The 14209-nt window shown below is 54.3% G+C and overlaps 1 protein-coding gene across 2 annotated transcripts; it reads left to right on the top strand.

Moving 5' to 3' along the window:
• The first annotated feature begins 823 nt into the window (after nt 1–823).
• On the top strand, nt 824–14001 carry Metrnl (meteorin like, glial cell differentiation regulator). Of its 2 annotated transcripts, none has more exons than XM_021654212.2 (4): nt 824–1215; nt 5969–6354; nt 12470–12529; nt 13458–14001. In XM_021654212.2, the coding sequence occupies exons 1-4, from the start codon at nt 1046–1048 to the stop codon at nt 13775–13777; spliced, it is 936 nt and encodes a 311-aa protein (XP_021509887.1). In that variant the 5' UTR covers nt 824–1045; the 3' UTR covers nt 13778–14001. The 2 variants fall into 2 exon arrangements, with proteins under 2 accessions (XP_021509887.1, XP_060242188.1); XM_060386205.1 differs by lacking the exon at nt 824–1215 and adding an exon at nt 1862–2715.
• The last annotated feature ends 208 nt before the right edge of the window (nt 14002–14209 follow it).

Raw genomic sequence — 14209 nt, 5'->3', positions numbered from 1 at the left:
CGTGGGAGGAAGAGAGATTCTATCGGCGTACAGAACGTGTGCTAAGACGGAACGACGCTGAAGTCCCACGCTGCCCACGACCGGCTCCACTGTGAAGAAGCATCTAGCCTCCAACCTCAACTTCAAGACGATAACGTGCACATCAGACACAGAGACCAAAGGTCCCCTGGAAGTATGGCCCGGGGACTGTACACCTGAGGCTTTTCTGTGGGCTGATGTTCCAGGGCCTAACCTCGAAGAAGCTGCCGACTCTTACTAATGGCAGTGTCTCTCTTTCTCTCCCAGCGCAAATTTTGAATTTGGGGAGCGGCTGGAGTGGGCACCAGGAACTTCAAGAAGCCACCGCTGGTGAGTTGTGAGGGTCATTCCACAATGAACCCTGGATGCACCAGAGGCCACTCGGGCTGTCTCAAGGATGGACCCTGGCTGCTGGTGGGAGCTTGGCTTGACCTGATAAACACTCGAGTCTCAGGTTTCCTCACCTCAAGCAGCCTGGTACAGTTCCCCTAGGCCCCTCGGCAAGCCCATCCTTTTTGAGCTCTCCTCCCGGACTTGTTCCTGTCCTTCGTGCGCGCTCCCTTCTGCAGTGTTTTCGTTTGTCCCACACACTTTCCTGCGTCCTGTGCCACAAGACGCTGCCCACTGGGCATCTGCGGCGTGACACCAGGGCGTTCTAGGCCCGAGCTGGCAGGACGCAGACCAGTGAGCTGGCGCGCAGGGCGGAACCGCTGGCCCCAGCCGAAGGGCAGGCGGGGGCGGAGCTCGGGCGGGGGCGGGGCGGCTCCACGGCTCCGCCCCCCAGCTGAGCCAGACTCGGGGCCGGGAACTTGCCAGCTCAGAGGTTCCAGCGGCAGCCGGCGCGCTTCTCTGGTTGCAGCTTGAGCGGCGCGGGCGGCTCCAGTGGTGGGCGGCGAGGGGCGAGCCGGGATGGGCAGCGGACGCGCGACGTAACCACCCCGCGCGCGGAGCCACGCCGCCGGCCGCACCGTCTCGAGAGTCTTCTCTGTGGGTTCGGGCGCGCACCGGACGCAGACCCGGCCGGAGCATGCGGGGTGCGGTGTGGGCGGCCCGGAGGCGCGCGGGGCAGCGGTGGCCTCGGTCCCCGGGCCCTGGGCCCGGCCCGCCCCCGTCGCCGCCGCCGCTGCTGCTGCTGCTGCTGCTGCTGGGCGGCGCGAGCGCACAGTACTCCAGCGACTTGTGCAGCTGGAAGGGGAGGTGAGTCGCGCCGCCGATTCCAGCGTGGACCGTGGACGCGTCCCGGAGCCCACGGCTGCGATCTTCAGGGCTGATGGTGGGGGCGCGGTGGGGACGCTCTGCTGGCCAAGTTCGGTGACCCCCGCCCCAGCCCTGGTTTCAGAACAAAAGAGCTGGCAGGCTCGGAGGACGCCCACTCTCCGCGCGCGTATCGCTGCCCTAGCGGGTATCCTGAGCTCCGTGGACTGCGGGTTCGGTGCTCCCAACGCCTGGGATTCCTGACCCCTGCGGAAGGGCCGAGTCCGTGCACAGCGAGAGGGCGGCTGTGGCGCGGAGAGCGCGGGGTCCAAACGAGACCCGTGTGGGCAGCAGCGCCAGCCGAGTCTGTAGGGCAGCGAGACCGGGTGGACACCTGCCCGCGGCCAAAGGCGGCGGGGTAGAGCCCCGCGCCCGCTCGGTGAAGGTCAAGCCGTCCTTGGCAGCCGGGCGCGGGGTTCTTGTGACACCCCCTCTCGTCCCCATCAGCGATGACAGCCGAGGACTTTTTGTTGTTGTTTTAACTGAAGTGTGACGTGTGGAGAGGAGCACAAGTCACAAGTGCACGCGGGCGGGGTTCCTGAGGACTTCGAGCTACTTTGGCACAGCGGCCGGCCCCCTCTCTTTGCAGAGCCACTTTCATACGCTGCAAGTTGCCAATTCAGCGGTTTGCCCAGCGCGCCGCGCTGCTGCGGGTCGGCGCTGGAAACGTGGGCTGGGACGGCGGTGGGGGTCCGGTGCGCTCGTCCCAGCGGCAGGGCGCCTGCGGAGGCGGGGGAGAAGCAGGCTCCGGTGTACAGGGCTCTTCGCGGCGATGTGTGTGATGGGTGATTCTGGTGAAGAGGGTGTTCTGAGAAGGGTGGATGTTGAGCGGTGCCCCGGATTTGCGTCAGCGGGACACCGGTGGTTATCTTGTACACTTACAGTGCCTGACTTTCTGAGGAAACCACCGAGACCAAAACCCACCTCACTGAACTCCTGCTAGAGGGCTTGGACTGGAGGGTTGAGCGCTGCCTTCCGAGAGCTCCCTCCTTTCCGGGAGTTTGTTCTCTCCAGCAGAAATCGCGGCTGACTGGCAAGAGCTTGGGGCAGGCAAGGGCAGATGAGATCTGGGGGAGGGCTGGCCTCGGCAGCGCTGGCGCCATCAACAGAGCTGCCCGCGAGCCTGTGATGCTGAGCTCCTTGCGGGGCCGCTCTTTCCAGGTGGCCGGGAGCGCTCTGCTCACCTCTGCCCTGCTGAATCAGTGTTTCCTAACCTCAGTCTTGTGGTGCCCTGTTCCAGCAGACCAAAACCAGAAACTGAACGCCTCCCCTTGAATGAGGTTTCCAGACACTTGCTTTTCTTCCAAGTTCCCTGAAAGACCACCTCGACCCAGGGATCTGTGGTGCGGGGAGGCCGCCACGCAGCTAGTGAGGGGTTGAGTGGAGACAACTCAGAGACACTTTCTGTGGTCCACTCTCATGCCTTCCTCCCAGTGGAACCAGGTAACCACCATATGATACATGTGACCGCTGGGGTGGCAGCCCCGAGGTCGAGGCTGGGCCTTGTGAGCTGGCTACCCGTCCCCTTGGGTTCCCTCTCTCCCCTGCCACCTCCAGAGCCAGGCCAGGGGCCTTCAAACGTGTAGGCAGTGGGAAATGCCCCAGTAACTGGTCATCCTAGTGCCTGCCTGGTCCTTCTCCCCCGTCACCAACCACTCATCCCTGTTCTGGGATTCCCTTGAGGGCCTCTGCGGAAGCCCAGCCCACAGAGCACAGCTGAAGACATCTGGCGGTTGTGAGTAGGTTTAGGTGGCGGGGGAGAACACATAGGACCCCCTTGTGTTGCTGCCGTTGCCCCTCCCCCGTAAACGCACGTCACAGATGAGTTGACCACTGCCCAGCACGCTGGCTGCTTGCTACTCCGCAGTGTTGATGACTGTTTTTTTTTCAAGCAGCCTAGAACAAATTATTGGGTGGAGCAAGCCTCAAAATGTATTCTCAGCTCTGGTAGGAAGGGAGTTGCTCGCCATAGCACTAGCCACTGCGTTTCATGTGGGCTCTAGGTGTTTCCGAGGAATCAAGTTGGGAAATCTGAAATCCCTTTGCCTTTCCGAGTTGATTAGCCAGTGTCTAAAGGTGGACCATAAACTTTGTCACTGTTATCAGCAGGAGCATGGCAGGTGTGGTCACACCTGGGCTGTCTTGCAAGGGAGGAACTGAAAGGCAGAAGCAGCAGACAGAGCCTGCTGGTTTCTCTTGCATCCAAGAGATCCAGGGTCTTTTGGGGATCTCTTGGGTCCTTCTAGAGACCCTTGTCTTGTCCTGGCAGCCGGGCGGTGGGTATGAACAGTGCACCTGAACAAGTCCTGCTCACATCAGGGAGTGCTCACACCAAGCTGGAACTTATCTGTGTCTCACAGGGCCCTTAAAATGTGTGTTGATGTGGGTAGTGAGCCTTGCTGACCAACCAACCAACCAACCAAGCAACCAAGCAACCACATTGTGCTGGTGATACCCTGTAGTGATATAGTCCTTTTCCAGCATATGTAAGATATTGTGTTGCTTCACACACACACACACCCTTTATTTAGTTTAATCTATGATCAGATCCTCCCTGTCAATTTTATGGTGTAGACTAGGACCAGTTTTGTCTGTATTATAGCCTCATCAGAGCATGGAATGTGGTCACTTTATTTTGTGTAGCTGGTGTATCACTTGCATCTTAGGAAGATGGTGAGGTCCTGTTGATCAGTGGTCATTAGGATGGACTTCAATTTATGATGCTGGGTAAATTTGAAATGAAGATTTAGGGTACTAGGTATTCTAGTAGGAACCTGCATAGCTGGTCTTGACACCATTAACAATCTGTCTAGTCCTAGGCTGAGGGACCTTTTGCTTTAGTTCCTACTTGTCTAAGCATGGGCTGTGAACATTGCACTGGTGTTGATGTGAAAGCTTCTGTATCAGGCTGCTAGTGGTGTTCTTGCTGATCCAAGCATGTGCGGTAACGACACTCAGTCCTTCCCTTAGCCGGTGAGGCCTGAGTGGAGGTGAGCTAGCAGATACCTCACCTCCGTGGGTGCTCTGCCCTCATGTTCTCCTTTCTAATACAGGGGCCACCACACGGTACCTGTGGCTGCCAGGACGGCAGGCCCTGGTCTGGGCATTGTGGGCTGGCCTCTTGTCCCCTTGGGTTCCTTCTGCCCTGCCTGTGTTGTGGATAGAGTCTTTCCCTTTGTCCTCCTCTGCTGCTCACCACCACCACTGAGGCCCAGAGAACCTCTACCCTCTCGATCCTCAGCAAGCAAAACCTCATGCTGGGTGCTTTACATGGAAGAGAGTTGAGGCTGTGACTGTTCTGGTGCACGATCAGCTGCCCCTTGATGCTGGAGAGAAACACAGTTAGGATTTAGCCATGTGTATCAGCTACTCACCTTTAGTCTAATTTTCACACAATACTATAATTACGCCCATCCCCTCATAGCTGTCAGGTGAACTCGTCTGAGTTTTATTGACTGTAATTTGTAAGTTTGTTCTACATGTGTTTCTTGGGTTGTGCCTGCTAGCTGCCCGCTGCCCGTTCCTGGCCCAGGGCTTTGTGGGGGTGGGAAACAGGTCAAGAGGGGTTCACCCACAATGCTTCTCTCTGATGTGGTCTGTGGGGTGACTTACAGTCTTAGACTATTGTAGCCCTTGTATACAAAATGAGGTTTTGGGGGCTGGAAGCATGAGTCACTAGTAGTAAAGGGTGCCGTGTGTTATATATTTTCTCCTTTGCAGAAAAGTTTTGGTAACTGGTAACTCGCTCAGGCTAGGTCCTGGGGATAGCCTTTTTATTTTGCATAAAAATCCTAAGAATGTGGGTGAACCTGTCTGAGATCTGATCAGAACCAAACTCCTGTAATAGAACTCTTAGCTGAAGTCACTGGTTTCTTTCCAAGACCACTTGTGGTTATGACATAACCTTAGCAACAGGGTGACTTTTGCTTTATAGTTTGGGCAGGAGAAACTACTGCATTTTCAGCAGCTTCGATTTTTTTTTTTTTTTTTAAACAATACTGCCTCACAAAGGTGTAGCATACTACAGGAATCCTTTTATTTGGCATTTGTGAGGCCAAATTACTTTAGGGCCCTTATTACTTTAGGAATCCCATCCGAAGGTCTTCTTGTTCTTTAGACTTCTCCCCTCCCCCACTACCCTAGGGATGTTTCCTTTGCTCTTATAATGAATCCTGCTTTAATGGCACTTGGGTTTACTTTTAAAAATGTGACTGGTGATACAAAACTTCAGGTTAAGATGAACTTGAGGAGCATGGAGACCTCCTGCTCTGTGTGGCTGCCTCTAGCTGCTTTGGAAGCTGCTCTCCGGGACATGGCATCTCTGTACACAAGGTCTATCCTCACCTTTTACTCCCTTGAGGGCTTTGAAACCGTGGCTGGTGCAGTGGTCCTGCTGGTCTGCTTTGCTGCTGCCTTGGAATACCCACATCATGCTTGGCAGTAACTTCCTTGGAACCTGGTGCCTTTTAGGAACCCACTAAAACCCTGGCGCACTGGGTGAAGCTTGGGGATTATCTAGGTCTGGGGAGCCAGCACGGCCTGACCGTCAGAGCTCTGGCCTTGCTTTACTCTGAGAGTTGGTCCACTGGGAGCTGAGAGGGGTGAGTGAGTGGCTCCCAGTGAGGCCGTCTGTGTGCAGATGTGTGTGGGAGCTCTGCTCTGGGGTCCTGGCTGACTCTGTCCCCTCTTCCCACAGCGGGCTGACCAGGGAGGCACACAGCAAGGAGGTGGAGCAGGTATACCTGCGCTGCTCAGCAGGCTCTGTGGAGTGGATGTACCCGACTGGAGCACTCATTGTTAACCTGCGGCCGAACACCTTCTCAGCTGCCCAGAACCTGACTGCGTGCATCAAGCCTTTCAGAGACTCCTCGGGGGCCAATATTTATTTGGAAAAAACTGGAGAACTGAGACTGTTGGTGCGGGACATCAGTGGCGAGCCTGGCCAGGTGCAGTGCTTTAGCCTGGAGCAGGGAGGCCTGTTTGTAGAGGCAACGCCCCAGCAGGACATCAGCAGGAGGACCACAGGCTTCCAGTACGAGCTGCTGAGTGGGCAGAGGGGGCTGGACCTGCATGTGCTGTCTGGTGAGTACCCTGTGCAGGGCTGGCTTGGGCGAGCTAACCTGTCCTGCCGCTTTCTCTCAGGTAATGCTGGAGGTTCACCTAGTCTTACTAGTTTTTTCTTACCCTCCCGAGTTCACCTCTGTGAAACATTCCTGTCTGTGGCTTTAGTGTGGCATGCTGGTCCCATGAGCCCTTTGTCCCACTGCAGGACTGCAAGATGGAAGAGTACTGGACCTTAAAGCTAAATGCAGCCTTTTTGGTCCAAGGCTCCCTGTAAGAAGAAGGCTCCCTGTAAATTCTGTGTGTGGTGTACCTTCAGGCCCCTGGAGCTTCTTCACTTGAGAGAAGTGAGGCAGTAGGAGGCTGTGTTCCCAGAGAATGCCTTACGGCTCCAGTCCCAAAAGTACTGTTTAAAGCTCGTTTGGGATGGAGCTTCTTTCCTTCCAGCTGTCCCGCAAACTGGCTCAGGGTTTTGGTGTCTGCTGTAGTCTTGAAATAGTTTTGGGTAGGGAGAAGAACAGCATAAACCCGTGGCATTCCAGAGGCTTTTGAGGATATAGACTAGGATTGAGAAAACCACCGCTGACCCAGCTCTGTCTCCACAAGACAGAGCCAGGAGCTTGGTGGAGAGGCTCCTGCATGGAGACACCAGCAAGTACCTGGTAGGGTCTGAGACTGAGAAAGGGAGCATGTAGCCAGGTACCCTTAGGGATTGGGGTAGGTAGAGCTGGGAGGAGACCCCGGGGCAGAACGGCAGCCTCAGGAACCAATGCAGTGTCAGCTTCAGATAGCGATTGATGATGAGATTCTAGTACACATTTCCCCAAGACCGAGTGAAGGCCAGATGAGGTGACACATGTGCCTAAAAACCGAAGCTGTGGACTTGGCTTTCTTTCTTTTGTTTTGACACAGCAGATGCTTTTGTGTATGACAGACAAACTGCATCAATAATCGTGTGGCTTTGTGGTGGGTAGCAGAGAGCTCTCAGCTCAGGACCCTGCATCAGGGTAAGGCAGGTCTACTCCTTGTGCTGTGATCCATCAGGGTCTTAGTTCTTTGGTCATAGACGAGGGTGACTGAGCCCCAAAGCTTCCCTCTCTTCTCTCTGCCCTTTACTGCCTGCTGACTCTATGTCCAGGCTAAGGGAGGGAGACCTGCAGGGTCAGCTGAGTGGACTCAGGCTCTCCTGGGACTTCAGGAAGGCAGGAGCCCTGGCATTTAGCAGTAGTCTTGTATTCAGTACTCCATGCACCTTTCAGGCCACAGGACCTCAGACGAGGCAGTGTCCCAGGAAAAAGGCTATGCTATCCCTGTGCCTAAGATTTTGCTGTTTGAGCCTGAGGGTTCCCTCATTGTCCTAAAACATACACCTCCTCGGCCTGGATGGCTGTGAAATTAAACCTGCAGTGACTTTGCACACCTTGCCAGTGTAAGACACTGCACAGTGACTGTCAGAACTCAAGACGGGCTGAGGTGGCTCTGAGCTCTGGCCCAACTCTAGCATTGCCTGGGAGCAATCATAGAGACCCGTGATACCTGTAGCTGGGCACCAACCACCCTTCCTAGGGAGCACCGAGTCCCCTCAACTGGACATTTGGCTTTCTTTGGAATGGAGACTCCTGACTGTTAGTGCCTGAGGAATAAGTAGGTATATTATGTAGAATTTTAGCGCTGGCTGTTGTCCTGCTCAGACTGGGCCAGCTCCCAACTCTCTATGGCCAGTGTCAGGCTTTCTCTCTTTTCCTGCTCTGGCGTTGGTACAGTTTCAGAAATGAGAGAAAAGCCAGAGCTAAGTCAGTGTCAGCCAGAGAAGGAAGAGCATACCTGACCTGGGTGTTTGTGCCAGAGGCAGACAAGCTCTTAGAGAATCAGTTTTCATTTGTGCTGACTCAGGAGAACAGTGGTGCCATGGCTTGGAACCCAGACAGTAGTGCATGAATGTGTGCGAATCTGTGTGGGGAGCACCTGTGTGCATGTGATGGGCCTTGCTCCCCACCCGGAAAGGAGAGAGCCTGCCGATGCTCCAGGACAGGTCCACTGGAGTGTTCACAGTGTTAGCTTCATGTCCACTGGGTTACATAGTTGACTGTGAGCTGCATCAAAACGGAAAAGACCAGAGCAGCAGGGTATAGTGCTGTTCTAGGGGAGTAGATAGGTCGCGTGAGAGGTGATGCTGGATTTGGCTGCTTGCCCTGCACCTGCTGCCCCTGTGCCCTTGCTCAGGGTGTCTGGGCAGTGACACTACCTCCGGTGCTTGGGGAAATCTGGCAGAACAGTAAAGGCTCTACATATGACTACAGATAAAACTCCATCTGTAGGCTTCCCTTGGCCCAGCTATGTAGGAGAAATGACTGTGGGGTGACCCGCCAGGATGAGATTCTGTCTGGTCCAGGGGACAGGTACAGCTGGGGTGGGTCCTGGTTGCATTCCATCCAGGTGGGCTCATGACCTTGGCCGTGGCTGTGGAACTCTAGGAGAGGTCAACTGAGAGGGTTGGTAGCAACAGTGGCATTTCCAATACACAGCCGAAGAGGTAGGCAGAAGGAGCTTTTCATCACCATTGCTCACAGGCTCACAGGGTAGAGCCTGTGCTTCTGAGCATGTCTGCGTATCCTCTTTAAATCCACTCTGCTTGTTGCTGGCAGGCTTGTGAAGCTGCATGGAGCTCCACTGCCCAGGCACATTTGCTAGACTCAGAGTTTGGGCCTGATGGTGTGAGGGCTGAAGGCCATGTCCTTGTTTGTTTTGTTGATACGGGGTCTCTCTATTATGTAGCTTTGGCTGTCCTGAAACTTGCCATGTAGACCAGGCTGTCCTTGAGAACTCACAGAGATCCCCCTGCCTCTGCCTCGAGAGTGCCAGGATTACAGCTGTGCGACACCCTGCCCGGTGGTGGTCATGTCTTCAAGTGGACAGTAGCATCGCTCCCTGGAAGCTGAAGAACAAAGGGCCTGCTCTTGGGGCTCCGCATCCTCTGCCTTGGTGGTTCCTCAGGCCTCTGTAATTATCTTGTGATTGTTTTTCATCTTAACCGTCTCTCAGCCTTGGATAAAGAAGGATGTGGTGTTCACTGACTTCTTTGCTGGGGTCATTGTCCTTCTGGTGGAGGTGATCACTGCAGAAGGCAGGCTTTGGCTCCTAGACTGCTCTGCCCAAGTATGCCCCGCTTCTCTGCCCCTGACTTAACAGTGTGTACCTACCACCTGTCACGAGGTGCTCTAGGGACCTAAAAGGGCTTCGGTGCGTAAGGTTTCGCTTTGGAGCTGTGTGTGTCCTCCCATCTGTCCTCATTAGGCAGCGCTGCCCACACACCAGTGAGCCTAGCTTACGAGTCTGCAGTCCCTCCTAGCTGTTCTCGCCTGTGTTTGCTCGTCTTGCTTCCCTCCCTCCTGGCAACTGTGCCCAGGCTGAGCCTTCACCGGAGTCTTCAGGTGTCCCCAGGAGGCACCTTTAAATGTCCCCCCCCCATTTGATTCTTTTTACTCACTTTCCTGCCTGATTTCCAAAGTGGCGCCCAGGAAATGCGATGCCAGCATTTGCAACCAGCACATTCTTCAGCTGTTATGAATTTGATTCTGATTAATAATTCTTTCTAGATTGAGGTTCTTGGCATCCATGTTGAGTTTCTGCAAAACTGAAGCTCAGAATTAGAGCAGGGATGCCTCCGGGTGGGCCACTAGCTCAGTTGGCACTCATGGCACCAGCTCATCGAGGCTGGCGCAGGTTTGCAGTCTGCCAAGCCTGACGAAAGGGCATCTCCTGAGGTGTGAGCCAGGTCAATACAGCTGAAGTGGATTCTCTCCACAGGTTCTCTGCAGCTGTCAGCTGAGATCCTAGCACATGTGGCTCACAGAGGAGGCAAAACTTAGGTAGGGACTTGTTTTAGGTTACCTGCATATGCCTGGGGTCACTGCCCCTCAGCTCCTGTTCACTGGAAGGAGCTACCCTGATTCAGCTTAGCTAACTTTCCACTCAGAGGCATTTTAGGGTAACTTCTGGGGACCCTTGCCTCCAGCTCTCAGCACTGTGTGGCCTGGATGCTCAACCTTTTCCCTAACCTCTGTTGCTCCTCCTCCTGAAGGGTATTCTCAGGTAGGCTTGGTGACTGGAGTCAGTCAATACCTGCCTGTGGGTACCGGTCAGGTGCCAACCAGGGTCAATTTCCCAGAGTACCATGCTCTGAACTTAATGTTTCTTAAAATTAGGCTCTGAGGTCTCCTTGTACTGCCAGGCCCTGTCTGTGCTCCAGATCAGACCAACCCTTCCTGCCCACATCCAGTATGAGCTGCTGGTTCCTACTCAGAGTGAGGATGAGCAGCATGCTGCAGAAGCCACACACCTCAGCAGCTTCAGAGTTGAGGTTCAGGTGACCCCGCAATGGTGGGGGCTGTGGCGACCCAAGCAAATATCACAGGAAGGAAAGGGCTGCGGGGCAACCAAGATTGAGGGTGGACACCCAAGGGACCAGCAACTGCAGCTTCCAGGAATCTGGCTACACCAGGTCTCTGCAGCAGAAGTCTCTGAACTGTGAAGCCGGCGGGGGGTGGGAGTGCTTGATTTCCTGATGGGCTATGCCGATGCCAACAGGTTGTACTTGTTCTGTGGCTTCTCCCTTTTCTGATAACTAAATGGAAGCAAAAGTGCTGGCAGGTGAGTGGGTGGGTGAGTCAGCAAGAGCCGAGGCTGGGAGGCACCCCACCCCCCTTTCTGGGGTAGGACCAAATGATAGGGCCCCAGACACACCCAGCCCAAGGGTCCGCAGAGACCTGTGCTTGATTAGAACACTGTAAACCCTGAGGCTTTGTCTGGGCTCACTCCTTCAGGACTTACAGGGCTTCTCTGAACTTCTGCTGGCCTGGAAACACTTGGCCTGCTTTCCCTCCATCCACATGAGTGCTATCTTGGTTCCCTCGGGGCCGAGTCAGCAGCACTTAGGGTCAAGCTGTGTGACCTTCAGGCGTGTGGATAGCATTGGCTTCTTCCAGGACAAGGGATCCCCAAGACAAGGGTGCCTCAAAGCCTTTGTAGGGGAATGACCCCAGGGAAATTTGCCTGAGATTTCATACCATAGGGTTTCTGTTTATTTGGAGAACTTGGGCCCAAGCAGGAAACTGAGGACCAAGCCTGGAGACATACTTAACAGCAAATAACTAGCTTCCATCTTCCTGAATCTACTCTGAGTGGCCTGTGGGGAAGCTGCCCAGCCACAGTTTCTGTTCCACACCAGGGGAAGTGGGACGAAGGGCAGGAGATGGCTATCATGGAGAAGTGGGTTATATAAGTGGTTGACCACTGAGGGAGTTCATTCTAAGAGTTTATGTACCTCTAGGCTCTCTGTAGGATGCCAAGCTCCAGGCTTTGGGTACCTTAAACCTGACTCCTATCATTAAGACTCAGTTTGATGGGCTCTTCTATATAACTTGTCGTGAGGCCTAGGGTAGGGCTACACTGATGCCCAGCCCAAGACCCCATAGCCGTAGCAGATAGATTTCGCCACTCAGCACCCACTCTCCCGCTCACCAATTGCTACTTGCAGACGCTCAGCCTTGGTTCTCGTAGGAAGTGTCTAGGGCAGATGGACTGTGACCGGGACGTAGAGGTCATGCTGCAGTAGGGGCTGCTTTCCACTGAGATGCCCACGCCGTTTTGGGTTGTGGGTGTGGAAGCTGGGAAGGGTGTCTTGGTGGGATAGTACCTGTACATGGTTTCAGTTCATCTTGGGGTTGGTTTTGCATTGTGACAGGCTTGTAAGAGCAGTTTTATTTTTATTGTTTTGTTTTGAAATGAGCAGAGTTGTTGCTTACTTAGAACTATGCTAACAGGGTAAATAGAGGCGGCATGGAGCTCGTTCTCTTTGTCTGGACTTGTGCAGTTGTTGCTATATTGTGAGCTAGGAGGGTCACATGGTCACTAGTAAGTAACGTTTGGTTTTCTGCCCCTGCTTTGCTGATCACCTCCATGGCAGGGTTGGAGTTGGCCAGAGGTCTCACCATGACTCTGCCTCATTCTGACATCCGTCCTCAGATGTCGGCCAGGGAGGCAGGCCTTTCGTGTTCTTCAGCGTCAGGCTTGGGGAGGGTCTGTGACTAACCAGTGTCGCCTGGGCTGTCTCACCGCCCTGTTCTTTCTTCCCCAGCCCCGTGCCGGCCTTGTAGCGACACCGAGGTCCTCCTGGCCATCTGCACCAGTGACTTTGGTAAGTCTATTCCCATGGTTGTCCTTCCAGGTTCTGAGGGCTTTCCCGAGGCAGCGTTGATTTCTGTATGTGTGTGTGTGTATGGGGGGGGGAGGGCTGCTGGAGCTGCTGAAGCTGGCTTCACCCCAGCACCCCAGGGAGCAGTGCACACCATGCACGCAGGCAGAGTCAGGGCTGCATTCTGTGTGCGTCGGTGTGCACAGCAGCTCACAAGCTCCTTGGGACTCTGGAAGTCCTTCAGTTCCCAGTAAACTTTTAGACATGCTCTGGGAACATCATTCAGAGGCCTGGTGTGTCCCGTGCCAGCCCCAGCTCAGAGCCCTCCTCATTCTTCATCTAGGTGCTTGGTGATTGGAAGCCCTTTTGGAGTCAGGGATGTTTTTGAGGGTTGGAGGCTCCTTGCCAGAACATTTGCATAGCGATCTTCTTGGGCAAAGACCAGGGATAGTTCTTGCTGAACTTCTGCCATAATAGTGGCTACACTGACCTGGGGCCCAGCTGGCTCTGCCCAAACCCTCATCCAAATGCCAAGAACTGTCACTTGGTGGAATCTTGACTCCTTATTGCTCTATTCTCCAGCCCGTACCTGTACAAGTCATTCTCTGTCCCGCTCCCCATTCTTGTCCACTGAGCGGCACTGTGACACTTGAGGGGACCCAGAAGTGCCGAGCATTTTGCTTATTTTCTTGTTCTTACTGGAAGAGCGTGTGCTGTGAGGCGTGTGAATACCTTTGTCGGATTGTGTCAGTATTGTGGACTGCTGCTCATCGTTGATCTTCCTGTAGACTGTTAGGTAACTAGAGTAGATTCAGGTCCAGTTCTAAGGCCTTTGACAGCCAGGGACATGCCCAGGGTGGCGTGTGCTGTGTGCCTGCCATTGCTGAAAGTGACCGTTAGATTTTCTGACCTCTGCCTCCTTCTTCCACAGTTGTCCGAGGCTTCATCCAGGATGTCACCCACGTGCCAGAGCAGCAAGCGTCAGTCATCCACCTGCGGTTGAGCAGGCTCTACCGGCAGAAGAGCAGGGTCTTTCAGCCAGCGCCTGAGGGCAGTGGCCACTGGCTGGGCCATGTCACGACACTGCTGCAGTGTGGAGTGCGGCCGGGGCACGGGGAATTCCTCTTCACTGGACATGTGCACTTTGGGGAGGCACAGCTTGGATGTGCCCCACGCTTCGGTGACTTTCAAAGGATGTACAGTAATGCAGAGGAGAAGGGCACAAACCCCTGCGGAATCAATGTGGACTGACAGCAGGGCGACATAGTACTGTTCTCAAATGAGCCACGGTTTGTGGTCTCAGTTGCTCTGTCAATACTGATAGAGGCTGCAGGCTGGTGGCATGGACCCAGCCTCGTGGTTGAACTGGGAAGGAACACGCTGCTCTGATCCCATTAGGTCCCAGCCAAGGACTCCCTGACCCATTGGAAATGCTGTAAAATGCAAACTAAGTTATTATATTTTTTTTAAAGATGCGTTGGTGTGCCATTTAATAGTATTTTAGAAATTTATTCTTAGCCATTGCATTTGGCCCGATGTATGGTGGGAGCTCGGGTGTGGCGCAGTGATGACTGCGGGGCTTCCATGGCCACTGCTCCACCTTGTTACTCTTGTAATGGAACTGTATGAAGCAAATACTTTTTAATTTCCCTTCATTTTATTTTTAATTTCAAAAGGCCATCG

This window comes from Meriones unguiculatus, chromosome 7 (assembly GCF_030254825.1).
Source record: "Meriones unguiculatus strain TT.TT164.6M chromosome 7, Bangor_MerUng_6.1, whole genome shotgun sequence".
Classification (NCBI taxonomy): Eukaryota; Metazoa; Chordata; class Mammalia; order Rodentia; family Muridae; genus Meriones; species Meriones unguiculatus.
Note: the sequence above shows the minus strand (reverse complement) of the source record. Positions and strands in the feature narration are given on the sequence as shown.